Source organism: Electrophorus electricus, chromosome 3, assembly GCF_041902795.1.
Source record: "Electrophorus electricus isolate QZ-2024a chromosome 3, ASM4190279v1, whole genome shotgun sequence".
Taxonomy (NCBI): Eukaryota; Metazoa; Chordata; class Actinopteri; order Gymnotiformes; family Gymnotidae; genus Electrophorus; species Electrophorus electricus.
Window position 1 is genome coordinate 9,115,001 of NC_137499.1, and position 15,752 is coordinate 9,130,752.

Consider the following 15,752-nt stretch of genomic DNA (forward strand, 5'->3'; position numbering starts at 1 on the left):
GTGTGTGAGTGTGTGTGTGTGTGTCTGTGGGTGTGTGTGTGTGTGTGTGTGTGTGCGTGCGTGCGTGTGTGTCTGTATATATGTGTGTGCGTGTGTGTGTGTGTGTGTGTGTGTGAGTGTGTGTGTGTCTGTATATATGTGTGTTCATGTGTGTGTTTGGCCTTCCAGTCTAGAATACAACCTTGTTCTTTATTGTTCTTGCAAATGACTATAATTTAGTCAGGGCTGCCAACAGAATTTTAAAAGACTTTGAAAAATGCCAACTATGGAGAGTCTGGACAAAGGCAACTGGGGAGCAGTTTCACTCTGAGCAGTTACATTCTGAGCAGATTCGCTCTCAGCAGTTACGTTCTGAGCTGTTACACTTAATGGCTGTAATACACTGTAAAGATCAGAGTTTAATGGATGTAATAAACTGTAAAGATCAGAGTTTAATGGCTGTAGTGCACTGTAAAGATCAGAGTTTATTGGCTTTAGTGCACTGTAAAGATCAGAGTTTATTGGCTGTAGTGCTCTGTAAAGATCAGAGTTTAATGGCTGTAGTGCCCTGTAAAGATCAGAGTTTATTGGCTGTAGTGCTCTGTAAAGATCAGAGTTTAATGGCTGTAATACACTGTAAAGATCAGAGTTTAATGGCTGTAATACACTGTAAAGATCAGAGTTTAATGGCTGTAATACACTGTAAAGATCAGAGTTTAATGGCTGTAATACACTGTAAAGATCAGAGTTTATTGGCTGTAGTGCTCTGTAAAGATCAGAGTTTAATGGCTGTAATACACTGTAAAGATCAGAGTTTAATGGCTGTAATACACTGTAAAGATCAGAGTTTATTGGCTGTAGTGCTCTGTAAAGATCAGAGTTTAATGGCTGTAATACACTGTAAAGATCAGAGTTTAATGGCTGTAGTGCTCTGTAAAGATCTTACTCTTTTACTGGGTCATTTCAAAGCCTTTTAGATAAGAACCTTAACTCTGATTTTCAGTACTGGTTGACAACAGTGCTCATACACAAGTACACAGCACACAGATGAACCTGTTCATTGGTTAATGGACCTGTAGCTTCCCTCATGATTGGTTCATAATTCCCCCCTGATCCCACCTTCCTCTGCTGCTAAACTCATTGCCATGGCCCCACAGACACACGGCTCACGGGTGTGTGCGTGTGTGTTAGTTTGTGTATGTGCGTGTGTGTGTGTGTGCATGTGTGAAGTTTTAGGACTTGAAGCTGCATGAAAGAAAATTACAAATTTGATGACTCATGCACCAGTGATCTGGTTTGGGTGTTTGGCGTTAAGGGTGACTGTTATGTTAGACTTGGAATTGTTTAGTTTTGTTTATAGAGGTTTGTGTGTGTGTGTGTGTGTGTGTGTGAGAGAGAGAGAGAGAGAGCTTGTGCGTGCACACATGTTTATGTATTAGCACTCTGTTACATCTCTGCATTCACTGGATTGACTATTTGTATATTTGAGTCCGGTCCCGTGCGAGACGTCCATCCCCTCCACCGCATTAGGATGGACGCGGTCCTGGACAGTTGCACGCTCCCCCACATGCTAGCCCTAATCTGGCAACATGCTAATCCCTTTATGGACACGTGTTGTTAATTACACCAACCGGTAATCGTCCTCAAATAACCCCGGAGCCGTGACCTCCCCCAGGTCTCTACTTCACAGGAACGCGGTTGGGCTGTGGGCTTGCGTGGCTGAGATGGTCATCGTGACCTATGACCTGCCCGCTGACCTGTGCCCGTGTTGTCACACGTGGCTAGACTTTACGTGCTCTGTCCTTCTTTCTCCCGTGTTGCTTTCCACAAGCCTCTTCTCTTCCCCCAGTTTGATTCGTTTCCGTGCTGCACGTCCTCTCCTGTCTGTTCTGTTGTCATGCTCTCATCTGTTATTGATTTGGTGTTATCCATGTTGAGCTCGCGGGTGGCTTCATGGCTCGCCCGGGGGGGGTTGGACTCCCAATTCTCATTTCATTCTCCTTCTCTGCCTGCCCTGACAAACTTTGCAGAGAGTTTGAAATAAAGGCAGAGTTTGAAATAAAAGCAGTTTTAAATAAAGACAGATTATTGCTACACGTCTCTGTAGCCCCCTGCAACCAATCCTATTTTTAAAACTTCCCTGGACAGTTTGCAAGGCAAATCCCGGGCCCTGGTACAGCGCCCACCCTACCGTGCCCCTCCGGCCCCACCGCCAAGGGAATTCTGGAGTTCTGGAGGCAGCTTGTGTGTTTCTTGATCACAGCAGGACACAGAGCACAAGTAACGCGTGAGCCCGATGTGGTGGGACAGTGCTACTGTAGTGCCGAAGGAAGCTGCTTCTGATTAGGAACTCACTCCATTACTGAGGTGTTTGTATTTGACTGTCGGCGCTACATGAGGAGTCTCATCACCGTCACACTCAAAGTTTATCATTCTGTGTTATTCACCACCATCACAGTCAAAGTTCATCATTCTGTCTTACTCTGTCATGTTGGAGCAGACGTGAATTACAGTCAGGATTAGAACATACTCAGGTTCAAAACATTACTAACAGGAGCAATTTCCCAAGCACTAACAGAGAGAAGGCAGCAGATTATTCACCTGCAGTTCCATGATTCATTAAAGATTTGCTTCTATTTGAAACATGTAACCTTTTAAAACTGGCATTCCCCCCCTGTCTCTCTCTCTCTCTCCCTCTCCCCCTCTCTCTCTCCCATTCCCTCCCCCCCTCTCTCTCTCCCTCGCACTCTCTCTCCCCCCCCTCTCTCTCTCTCTCCCCCTCTCTCTCTCTCCCCCAACCTCTCTCTCTCTCCCCCTCTCTCTCTCTCCCCCTCTCTCTCTCTCACCCTCTCCCTCTCTCGTTCTCTCCCTCTCTCTTTCTCTCCCCCTCCCTCCTTCTCTCTCTCTCTCCCCCCTCTCTCTCTCTCCCCCCTCTCTCTCTCCCCCAACCTCTCTCTCTCTCCCCCCCTCTCTCTCTCCCCCCCTCTCTCTCTCCCCCTCCCTCCCTCTCTCTCTCCCCCCTCTCTCTCTCTCTCCCCTCTCTCTCTCTCTCCCCCTCTCTCTCTCTCACCCCCTTCCTCTCTCTTTCTCTCCCCCTCCCTCCTTCTCTCTCTCTCTCCCCCCTCTCTCTCTCCCCCCTCTCTCTCTTTCTCTCCCCCTCTCTCTCTCTCCCCCTCCCTCCCTCTCTCTCTCCCCCTCCCTCCTTCTCTCTCTCTCTCCCCCCCTCTCTCTCTCTCTCTCCCCCTCCCTCCCTCTCTCTCTCTCTCTCTCTTACAGGCTCTCCCTCTCTGAGTGGCTCTGCTACTGTCACCGTGCTGGTTGATGATATGAACGACATGGTACCAGTCTTCTTCTTCTCTTCCTACCACACTGCCATCGCAGAAGACGCGCCCACAGGAAGTGATGTACTGCTGGTCAACGCCTCCGATGCAGATGTTGAACAAAATGGGGTTGTGAGGTACTCTCCACACACACACACACACACACACACACATGCATACAGGCACACACATACTCACACAATTACACACAAGCATGTTCACACTCTCTCTCAAACACACGTGCACACACACACACACACACACCCATAAACTTGAAACATGTATACTTAGAAAATGTCCTATGCTTTCAGGTCAAACACACACAAGCGTGCAACAAATACACAGGTAGATCTTACAGCCTTTAAGGAGCGATTGTGTAAATTCACGCACTACGACTCACACTTATTTAGATTCTACGGATCATTTGTGTGTGGTGACCTCATGCTAACTGCACTCACCTAACATCTATTAATCTTGATTTCGCCCTTTGGGAGGTTATGTTCACATCTGCGTACACCCACCCATTTTCGCTCAGTCCAGTCAACCCGAAACTGTCCCGCTAGCCCGCGGGGGGCATCGCTCTCCAATTTCCCCGAAAATGTGCTAACGAGGCCGACGATGGACAGTGATAGCGGAACCAGGATCCAGTGTGGGTGAGGAGTGGGGTATGGCGGGTGTCAGCTCCCTGCTTCTCAGGCCGCCACCTACGGGACACCAGCCTCAGTTCTGCCAACCTGTTGTCTTCGCCCACTGATGTTTCGGTCTCGGTCTGCTGGGCACATGGATATAAACGACGTTGTTATTCTTACCGAAGCTCTCTAATTCTTTGCTTGTTGCGGTGAAATTCCTGCAGTGGATATCCAAGCATGCATCAGTGCGCAAGAGTTTATGTCACTGAAGAAAGCAGGAGGACACCCTTAGACAGAGAAGTGAAACCCGGTCCTCACTGGACCCTGCAAACAAACTTTGGTCAGGGGGGAATCCGGGGATGTCTCCAACGTTTAAATGCAGCACAGAGAACAGACCAAAGGATGATGGGAAATCTCATCTCAGGAAAAAAAAAATTGAGTGAAAGCTGTTTGGTGAACTCACATAAACTTTTGTCTCTTTGTTCTGGAGCTGTGAGACTTTGCGGGTTCCACTTGAGTGATTTACGGTGCTTGTATTTTCAAAAGGCTCGGCATTGCTGCCACATGTGTCCCTGCTGTGTCCTCATGGCCATCTGGGAGGCTGAAACAGTGCCCCCCACAGGATGACTCCAGAAGTGACATAGAAAGAACCACAGGAAACCCTACCTCTCTCAGACGTGCACCCTCACGTTTTTTACGCAGCTGCCATAAACTCAGCCTGATGTTCACTGTTGCAGTCCAGCATTTTGTTAGCATATCTCAGAAAGTAAGATAATAAAGTATAGCAAAGACAAATATTTGACTAATCTCTATGGTAATATTTTTGATATTCAGTTCATATCATGTTTTAGAACTTTATTTCATAACCACAAGATATATTATAATCCTTTTAAAAACAGCCTTTTGGTTATTTCAGTGTTTCACGCCCAATGCAATTTCCCTCCAACATGCCTTTCAGAACATGTCTTTCCTTCAGTAGAAATGTCCTTGCACTCTGTCCGCTGCGTGATAGCTATGAACGAACGGTGAGCGTCTCTGCTTGACCACGTGTGCGTTGGCTCTTCCGCAGTTACAGCCTAAGTGGAGGACATGGACAGTTCTCCATCAACCCAGCCACGGGCCAGATCATAACCAGTGCCCTGCTGGATCGAGAGGTGCAAGGCAGCTACCAGCTGCTGGTTGTGGCATCGGACGGCGGGCACGCCTCCCCCCTCTCCAGCTCAGCCATGGTGTCCGTGATCGTGACCGACATCAACGACAACCCGCCACGATTTCATCATCACCCCTACGTCACACATATCCCCGCCTCCACCTCTCCAGGTGGGTGATTTTAGGATTTGGACAAGGGTAACAACACCATTAAACAAAAGATGTTCCATTGACGTCTCGAGATTGACAATTTTAAAAAATATGCATGGTGATACTGAATTGTAATTTATTCCTCATGGGAAAATGTTTTTATAGGTATTAGAAGCAGTGGTGATGGTTCATTGTACATTTTTTTGGTGTGCAGGTTCTTTGGTGTTTGCCGTCACCGTAACGGATGAAGACTCAGGATCCAACGCCCAGCTGCACTACTCTCTCAGCGGCAGAAACTCAGACAAGTTCACCATTGACCCTGTCCGTGGTGCCATCGTGGCCAATGAGAAACTGACAGGCAGTTCTGAGGTCACGTTCACGGTCCGTGTAACAGACGGCGGCATCAGTCCCAAAACGGACAGCACCACGGTAACCGTCCGGTTTGTGGTGGGCGAAGACTTCCCCACCATCAGACTCAAAGATAAGAGCTTCACCTTTCCAGAAAGCCAAGATATAAACACCGTTGTCACCAAGGTTACTGGGACGTCCACAAGAGCTGGGCCGTTGTCGTACTACATTGCCAGTGGAAACTTGGACAATGCATTTCACATGGACCAGCTTACAGGAGAGCTTTCTATTAAAAAGCCACTGGACTACGAGAACATTGAGAAGTATGTCCTGTGGATTGAGGGAAGGGATCAGAGCTTCCCTCCATATTCAGCTTACGAGAAAATCGAAGTCATGGTGCTTGATGTTAACGATAACGATCCGGTTTTTGAGAAAGAGCCATTTCACGCTGAAATTCTAGAGAACCTTTCTCCGCAGAGAGTGCTCGTGGTGTCTGCTCTTGACCGGGACAGCGGCCCCAACGGGCAGCTGGAGTACGCCATTACCGACGGAAACAAAGACAACAGCTTCAGCATCAACCGGGCCACAGGGGAGATCCGCACCACACGACCCCTGGACAGGGAGAAGGTAGCTCAATACACTCTGAAGGTGAAAGCCACAGACCATGGCATTCTGCCGCGGAGCACTGTGGTCAGGCTCGTTATCAGCGTTCTGGATGTGAACGATAACGCCCCCAGGTTCTCCCAGATCTTCAGCGCCATGGTACCTGAGAATGCACCCGTGGGATACACTGTCACCCACGTCACCACCACAGACGAGGACACAGGGGTCAATGCCGTGAGCCGCTACTCCATGAGTGACACGAGCCTTCCCTTCATGATCAACCCCAGTACAGGAGACATAACCATTAGTAGGCCTCTCAACAGAGAGGACACTGACCACTACATCGCCAAAGTTTCTGCCCATGACTCTGGCTGGACTGTTAGCACCGATGTGACCATATTCGTAACCGATGTAAATGACAATGCCCCTAGATTTAGTAAGCCATCCTATTACCTCAGCTACCCTGAGATGACTGAGGTGGGGTCATTAGTCACCCAGGTCTCTGCTACAGACCTTGATAAGGGAGTTAATGGTAAAATTTTCTATTTCATCAGGTCTCAGTCTGAATATTTCCGTATCAACGCGAGCACTGGGGAGATATTTATCAAGCAGCAACTCAAGTACCAAAACTCAACTAGTAATGTTAATATAAACAGGCATAGTTTTATTGTGACATCATCTGACAGAGGTCTCAAACCCCTAATGAGTGAAACGACTGTGATCATAAACATAGTTGACAGCAATGATAATCCCCCCAAGTTTGAGTCATCCTCCTACTTCACTCCAGTCACTAAGAGTGTCAAGGTTGGCACAAAACTCATCAAAGTAACAGCACATGACACTGAAGACTTTGGTGTCAACTCCGAAATCGAATACACAATATCAGGGGGCAACAGCTCGAATAAATTCCGTTTGGATAAACAGACTGGATGGGTGACGATTGCCTCTTCTCTCATTTCAGACATAAATAAAGTCTACCTGCTTGACATAACAGCGACCGATAAAGGGAACCCCCCTCTGTCAGCCAAAACCAGTCTTAAGATCGCTGTCACAGAAGAGAACCACCACACTCCAGAGTTTTCTCAAAGCCAGGTTATCGCTACAGTCTCCGAGAGCCTGTCAGTCGGCACGGCAATCCGTACTCTCTCGGCCAGAGACAAAGACAAGGACAAGCAAATGAACGGCCTTGTTACGTACAACATTTCCTCGGGCAACAGCGACGGGCTGTTTGTGGTCAACAGTAAAACGGGGGTCTTATCTTTGGCAAAGCCGTTGGACTACGAGAAAAAACAAAAGCACGAGCTTAGAATCTCTGCCACAGATGGAGGATGGATTGCAAAGACTAGCTATGTTACAGTTGTCATTCACATTACTGACGTAAATGACAATTCACCACTGTTCGATCCCAGTGAGTATTTCCCTGTCGTGCAGGAGAATGTGCCGAGTGGTACTACAGTTGTGAAAATGAATGCCATAGACAAGGACTCGGGCTCCAATGCGGTGTTGGCTTATGTCATCCAGTCTTCTGACAGTGACCTGTTCATCATTGATCCCAACACAGGAGTTATTACCACACAGGGTTTCCTCGATTATGAGGCTAAGCAGGTGTACCACCTGACTGTCAAAGCCTTTAACGTGCCCGATGAAGATCGTTGCAGCTTCGCAAATGTCAACATTCAGCTCAAAGGAGCCAATGAATATGTCCCTCGGTTTGTGTCCAAGCAGTACTACTTTGAAGTTTCAGAAGCCGCGCCCAAAGGCACCGTGGTAGGGGAAGTGTTCGCAAGTGATAGGGACTTGGGGGAAGATGGTGTTGTGTATTACCTGATTTTCGGCAGAAGCAGGAGAAAAGGTTTTGGCATCAATAAAAATACAGGTCAGATCTACGTCACTGGACCCCTTGATCGTGAGAAAGAAGAAAAAATCTCCTTGAAAGTCTTAGCTAAAAATGCAGGCAGTATCAGAGGGGCGGATATCGATGAGGTGTTTGTGAACCTCACAATACTTGATGCCAACGATCCTCCAGTGTTTACCCAAGAGCTGTACGACGTTCAGGTGAGTGAAGGGCTCTCACCTGGAGCCCTGGTCACCTTCGTCAGTGCCGAAGACTCCGACTCTGTGCCGAGCTGGAGCAGGTTTACCTACTCCATCACCAGTGATTATGAGAAAACTGCTTTCACCATTAACCCACAGACTGGACAGGTGTCCGTCGCCTCTGAGCTAGACCGCGAGACCATGCCTGTGTACAACCTGACCCTGCTGGCCGTAGACTCTGGGTCACCCGCAGCTACTGGCACCGCCACCTTGATCGTAACTCTGGAAGATATTAATGATAATGGACCCACCTTGGTGACCACAAATGGAAAGGTCATGGAAAATCAGAGGGCGGGGACACCGGTGATGACCCTCCAATCCTCTGATCCAGATCTGGCACCAAATCGAGGACCTTTCTCCTACAGTTTGCTTACACCTGGGTCAGCTGCAAGTTACTTCATCTTAACCTCTTCTGGGCAGCTTAGCACCAGTCAAGCGATAGACCGAGAACAAATCAGCGATTTTTACCTCTCTGTGGTTATCAAGGACTCTGGGGTTCCTCAGATGTCCTCCACGGGAACTGTCCATGTCAAAGTTGATGATCAGAATGACAACCCATCCCAGCCTCGTTCTGTGGAGATCTATGTTCACTACTTTGGGAACACGTTTCCTGGAGGGTCACTTGGCATTGTAAAGCCTCAGGATCCAGACACACAGGACACATTCCACTGCTCTTTAATCCCTCCTATCATAAGCCTCTTCAGTATCCCCTCGGGGACTTGCAACCTCAACTCAAATGCTCGGTCTACGGATGGGATGTTTGACCTGTCGGTGCACAGCAGCGACGGTGTCCACGGGGCTGTCAACAGCAACATTCGTGTTTTCTTCATCGCATTCACCAACGCCACTGTGGATAACAGCGTTCTCATTCGACTTAGTTCCCATAGTATCAGCAGCTTTCTCACCGGCCATTACCTCAGCTTCTTACGCGTCGCAAATTCTAAGCTAGCAGGTCTGGGTACCGGAGTTCAGCTCTATGGGGCTTTTGAGTTGGGCAATCACACCTTCCTTATGACAGCTGTCAAACGGGGCCAGGGACAGTATGTCAGCCCCAGTGGTGTGGCCACCTTCTTCCAGAGCATTAAAGAGGTGCTGCACAGGCAAAGTGGGGTTCGAATCGACTCCGTTGACCATGACCCCTGCACTCACAACCCTTGCCAGAACGGCGGCAGCTGCAAGCGGCGTCTCAGTGTCGGACCAGACATAATGACAGCAGAAAGCATCCCGGTCATTCTCGTCTCAAATCGCCCCCTGCAGCCCTATGTCTGCAATTGCAGGCCAGGCTATGCTGGCAATCTGTGTGAAACGGACATCAATGAATGCTTCCCTTCCCCATGTCACAATGGAGGGACATGCCACAACCTTGTGGGAGGCTTTACCTGTTCCTGCCCTGAAGGCTACACTGGGATGGCATGCGAAAGAGACATAAATGAGTGTCTGTCCAGTCCGTGCAAGAACGGGGCACTGTGCCAAAATTTCCCGGGCGGTTTCAACTGTCTATGCAAATCCGGATTCGCAGGTACAGTACAGCCTTGAAATTCAGTCTGATTTTTTTATGAGCAGCACAAGCACAGATATTAGTCAGGGTGCATACACAACACTCTTTGCACACAAATCAAGATATGCCTTCATCCAAAAGAAAAATTGCTTCCAAACCACTGGAGATGGGTTATAACTCTAGGATGTGGTGATGATTGCCAAAAGCCTATCGCTGTTAGAGTTGCAGGTGGGAGGGTATCAGCTGTGATGCATATCAGCTTGTCATGTTTACTTTAAAGGAAAAGGGATGACATGATTTTGACCCTAATAAGGACAAATCCGCGCACATCCCTTGAGTGCACTTCAGTCAAGTTTCACTACCTGCTTACCATGGATAAAAGCCTTCGTGAATTTGTACTTTAAAGAGCCCTGTGAGTCAGGAGTTCGTTGGAACTCTGCTTAATGCAGCCTTGGGAGGGAAAACACTTCAGCAACGCTTGTCTGTTTGTTAAAAGCAACAAGCACGTGAAAAGTGACAGCTCCTGTAGTTTCAGCACGCGGCACCATACATCAACCTGTGCTAAAGGCGACACGCAGTCAAGGGCCTAATAAACAGAACTGCGCTGATGTCTGCGAGGGGACCGAATGAATTTAAGCGTTTGCGATAACACTGGTTTGAATCGGGGCTGTTTGGGCAGCTGTTGGCTGTAGCTTTTGGAAGGAGCTCTTCAAGCGCAGCTGCACTGGACAGTTCGCCTCTGCCTAGCACGGGCTTTGACTCATTACTCTGCTTTGACTCATTACCCTGCTTTTTTATTCCGATCATAACAAATGACCGTTAGAATCCACATCCGCGGCCCCAGATGAACGGGGTCCGCTGAAGAATTACACCTATTGACTTACAGTAGTTTGCCTGCCCTCACAATGAACCCCTGACTTCCTGTGTTGGAGGCCTGGTTGTGTTGGAGGAATTCAGGCCTTAGATTTGTCTTATGTTGCCCCAAGCAGGGAGGTTAAATGAAAAGAGTTAATCTCCACTAATCCCTGCTAATCTCAGATAATCTCAGATAATCTTGGTGTTGTGCAGAGACCCCACCTTTTTTGTTCACCATGCCTTTTTGCCTTTCTCGCCATGGTCTCATTGTTGAATGGTTTCCTTGTTTAATCTCTCTTTTATGGGATTCCCAGATCCCAGTGGGGCACGCACGGTATATTCAGTTAATGCTGTCACGACAGGTATATATCTTCATCTGCTATTTTATTTTCAGAAATGGGGGTGCGTTTATAAGGTGAGAGACTTTCCGAGCCATTTTGGCTGTGGCAAGTAGATGAGAAACAGAGAGAGAGAGTAAGTGTGTGTGTGTGTGTGTGTGTGTGTGTGTGTGTGTGTATGTGTGTGTGAGAGAGAGAGACAGAGAGAGAGTGTGCCAAAGCACAAAAGCCCTGCTGGATTCTGGGAGCCCCTTACACGAGGAACCGTTTGCTTATGTCATCTTCACCTCATTCTTTTGCATTTGTGTTGTTTCATGAACTCAGGGAAAACCTGTGATTCCATCATCAATTACTGTGAGTGTAACCCCTGTTTTAATGGAGGTTCCTGCCAGAGCCGTGTGGAAGGCTATTACTGTCACTGTCCGTTTGGTAAGTCATCGCTCCAGCCGTGGAAGCCAGGTGCTCCCGGCCGGTTCTCAAGCACTGTTTATCAGACTGGCTTTTGTCCAGACCATAGAGGAAGATACCGAGATTCGTTAGAAGTCAAAAATGTAGTATAAAGCTTTTTGCTTTTCATGATCTCAGTGTGGAATGTTATGAGATTTTCCATTGTTATTGTTTGTTGGGAATGAATATTAGTGTTTTTGTAGTCTCGCCGAGCCAGCCATGATCTCGTAATGAGGGTATAAGTCAGAAGACAGTCGTGAGGGAATTAGGCCCAGCTCTAGGTAGGAACGTAGACTTAATAGGGTGGGAAATAACTCTGTTTGAGCTCAGAACAGGCGCAGGGACTGAAACAATACAGGTGACTCAAACATATTTGAAATGGTTTCAGTTGATTTTGGCTGCTTTCACATTACCAGGCTGAAGGGACTCAAATCGGATTTTTTTCTTTTGCCATAGTATGACACTTTATCAGGGTTGTGCGCACACACGAATCCGATCTTTTCGAATCAGATTTGAGTCACTTTCATATGTGGTCGTGGATCACATACATGTCTGATTCATGTGACTTTAAACACTCGAATGTGTCTTTTGGCTGATCTGCATGTGCTCAGCGCTGTCCATTGTTAGGCTGCACCGGCCACCCGGCAAAACAACAACAGAGAGCAACAGCACTGCCAACAGTAGCTGTAAAAAGGGCCAAAGCCAGACGTCCGGCTTCTGCTGGCTTCCTCCGCCCGATCATGTGCAGCCAGCGAGCTGTTTGCTGTCTTTTAGAGCACAGTGCGATGCATACGTGAACTACTAGATAGCCCATTTCGTTGGTTTTAGTACTGAGTTGTAGCACAGATGTGTTTTTTGCTTAGTTTGACACGAGAGACTTGTGTAAAAACAGACACAGGAACAGGTGATATAAATAGGAGCAGTCAAGATAGAGCCAAAAAATCGTTACCGGGCAATACGGCTTACTGTGTGAATGGAACCATTCAGCATTAAACACATGTTGGAGCAAATTATTTCCTGAAATCAAGACTTAACATGAACAAAACTTTAATATATCCCTTCACAAAGGTTTGCTAGCTAAAAATGTTTTTTTTTTTGCTGCCTTTAATACTCCAGTGATTAAGATCCAGAGACTGGTGGGAAGGGAACACCTTTGGGTGTAGTCTTGTTAGTAGCAGCGACATTTCAACACATGTCTTCAGCATGTGCCCTCATTACAAGATCACAGGTTTCTACGCAAGACTGTTGCCTTGCAACAGTTGTCAGTCCTTTTTATGTTTTCGAGTGACTATATAACACTTGTCCTGGGGTTGCTATAGCAATGCTGTAGTTTACAGTACAGTTCTCATCTCCCTCTTCTTTTTGCGCAGGTGTGTTTGGGAAACACTGTGAGCTAAACAGCTATGGCTTCCAGGAGCTCTCCTATATGGAGTTCCCCAGCCTGGATCCCAACAACAACTACATCTACGTGAAGTTCGCCACGCTGAAGGAGAACTCCTTGCTCATGTACAACCACGACAACCAGACCGGTGACAAGGCCGAGTTCCTGGCCCTGGAGATCTCGGAGGGTCGGATGAGGTTCTCTTTCAATCTCGGCAGCGGCACCTACAAACTGATGACCATGGTGCGCGTTTCAGATGGCCTGTTCCACACAGTCATAGCAAGGAGAGCCGGGATGGTGAGTTCTCAAAAAACATTATCACTCATGATGTAATGTAATTGTTTTTTTCATGACGCAGTTTGTTCTATTGCAAGCTATGCAAAACAGATTTTGTGTAACAGGAGCCTAAAACTATTTGCTGAAAGCAGACTCTGAAAGATATTGAAGTTGACGTCAGCTCGCTATTGTAATCGATGCTTTTCACATGACGTTACAGTCAAGACTTGGGCTCAGAGATGGGTTTTGTTTAGAGAAGGAGAGATTTTGCATCGTGAACTGGTAATTAAACCACATGAGTTGCTCGTTCTTGTGGTTTCTGCTGGGTCAGTAATTGCGTGTGATTACACCTGGTCATTCGTGATTTACGCTGGGTTCGTCGTTTGAATTCCATGCCGTGTGCTCAGGGTTCACTCCCTTTCGTGCCTTGCACTGACCCAGAGCTGTGGGGCCTTGAGAACAGAAATCATCGGCTTGTCAGGAGGTTCCTACCGCAGGTCTCTGGCTGGACACCACGCCTGCCACTCGGCCTCGAGCGCTGGTAGAGTCGTTAAATTGTCTGGTTTTTGAGATAGTGCAGAGAGGCTGTCTGGGAAAGGTGCAGAGCCAGCAGCAGCATGGTGGAGTAAGTGCAAGGTGGTGCGTTCTGGAAGATGGAGCGGTCTGGACGGTGGTGCAGGCTGAAAGGTGGTGGGCCCTGAAAGGTGGAGCAGTCTGGAGGGAGGAGAGAAAGCATTCCGAGTGTGTAGCACGTCCCCATGGAGGTGTAAAGAAAACCCGATCCCTGTGTTTGGAGAAGGCGATGTGGGTCATTTCGGTGGTTCTGCACGAGTGTGTGTGTGTTTTCAGACATGGATTTTCAGCAGATGTTAAAGTCATAAGCAGGCCCTGGTCACCCCCCCTGTGGTTAAGGTCGAATTGGGAAAGTCAAGGCTACTTTTGTTTAGTTAAGATGTCCCAGTTCAGCCTGAAGGCAGCTGCAGTTGTTTTTATTGCCCTATTTTGACTTTCTATTCTCCGATTCTATCGTGGAGAGGAGATACGATCAGAAGCTACATTACCAGACCAATAACAGCACCTCACGTTTGGAAGGAGGGTCGGAGCAAGAGAAAACCTTTCCAGGCTCACTGTCCAAATTCTCTGATCGCCAAACTATATCAGCTCAATTACTTCATGGCTCATAATGGCTGGTATTTGAACGCATGCAGTCAAAATACATCCCAGCTGGCTGCTGGAAGGGGGATAGCTATAACTCTGAGGTGAAAATTGTTGACAGCAAGTTCCAGGCCTGTTCTTCCTTTCATGTGCCAAGCCAGTGTGGTGAGCCCAGGTTAAGGTTGGAAAGGTAGAGCTGTAAATGTGGTAAATGAAAGTTACTTGTGTCACAGCTGGGTTCCTTCTGGAAGAGAATGCTACCAGCGCTCACCCATACAGACACACACACACACACCGCTTCACACATTAAGACCCACTGTCATGACAAAACAAGCTCACTGTGTTTAGAATGATGCACAACAGCGGCCTGTAGCAGTGAAGTATTTCATGCTCGTCTCCTACACGATGAGGCTCTAGAGAAGGGCCGGTGGAGCGTGTGTTTTCAGACTCTAACTGTTCTCGCTCACAACCACTTTTCCCCCCATCACATCTGAACCAAGCTGATTCTGTCGACACCGAGATCGGATCCCACATCAGAGGTCTGTGGCCCTTTGAGGTGTTTTTAATCACCTTTCAGCTCTTTCCAGCCCTCCGCCCCACCCAGGCCTCATCAAGTATGAGGTCTGCGTATGCAGAGAGAAGAATTCCACACCAATTCATTTTATTCCCAACAATCCTGATCGTCGTGCCTCCTTATGTGACCTTCAGCCAGATCTATAGGGCTTGGCCTTAAACGTATCATCTTAAAGGAATAGTCCACTTCAAAGTACTGCATTACTGATAAACAACAGCAAGTACTAGCAGCCACTTAGCATTATGCTAATGAGACAATGCTAGGGGCTCCTATGATAATTATGCTAATGAAACAGTGCTAGATGATCCTATGCTAATTATGCTAATGAGACAATGCTAGGGGATCCTATGTTGACTATACTAATGTGACAATGATAGGTGATTCTATGCTAATTATGCTAACGAAACAATTCTATGTGTCTATTCTAATTATGTTAATGAGACAATGCTAAGCGATCTTATCCTAACTATGCTAATGAGACAATGCTAGGGGCTCCTATGCTAACTATGCTAATAAGACAATGCTAAGTGTTCCTAAGACAATTATTAAAGATGATAATTTCATTAAAGCTGTTTGAGGAGAACTCTTTGTTTAAAAATCCTCTCCTGAATGGAGTGCTCGAGAGTCAGATTAATTGTCACATGTTAAAACAGATTAATATTTAAGAACTGCATGATTTACTGCGTAATTTAAGAACTGAACTCAATATATATGTAAATCTTTGTTTCTGATACACACAACAACCAATGCTTTATATTAATGACTGTAGAAGACAGTATGTTCTGTCTCGGCTTCCTGAAGCAGCCTTAAATTCCGCAGTGTCTGTGTAATCTGTGTTTCTACGCTCAGGATGTTTGTGCACATGTGACTAAGACAGATACTTTGAGATGGTCCACTTGTGATTTGTGATCGTGTCCAGATCGGAATAACACTCCAGCTCTCTCTCTCTCTCTCTC

The 15,752-nt window shown here is 47.2% G+C and overlaps 1 protein-coding gene across 3 annotated transcripts in view; it reads left to right on the plus strand.

The window, feature by feature from the left end:
- Window positions 1-15,752, plus strand: part of fat4 (FAT atypical cadherin 4) — a 95,481-nt gene that overhangs the window by 70,022 nt on the left and 9,707 nt on the right. For 2 of the 3 annotated variants that reach the window (XM_035522058.2, XM_081710156.1), the window contains exons 7-11: window positions 3,256-3,436; window positions 4,998-5,248; window positions 5,442-9,791; window positions 11,288-11,392; window positions 12,781-13,088. In XM_035522058.2, coding sequence (XP_035377951.1) covers window positions 3,256-3,436; window positions 4,998-5,248; window positions 5,442-9,791; window positions 11,288-11,392; window positions 12,781-13,088 — 5,195 coding nt within the window. The remainder of the gene's footprint in view (window positions 1-3,255; window positions 3,437-4,997; window positions 5,249-5,441; window positions 9,792-11,287; window positions 11,393-12,780; window positions 13,089-15,752) is intronic. The other variant, XM_081710155.1, reaches the window with a different exon arrangement.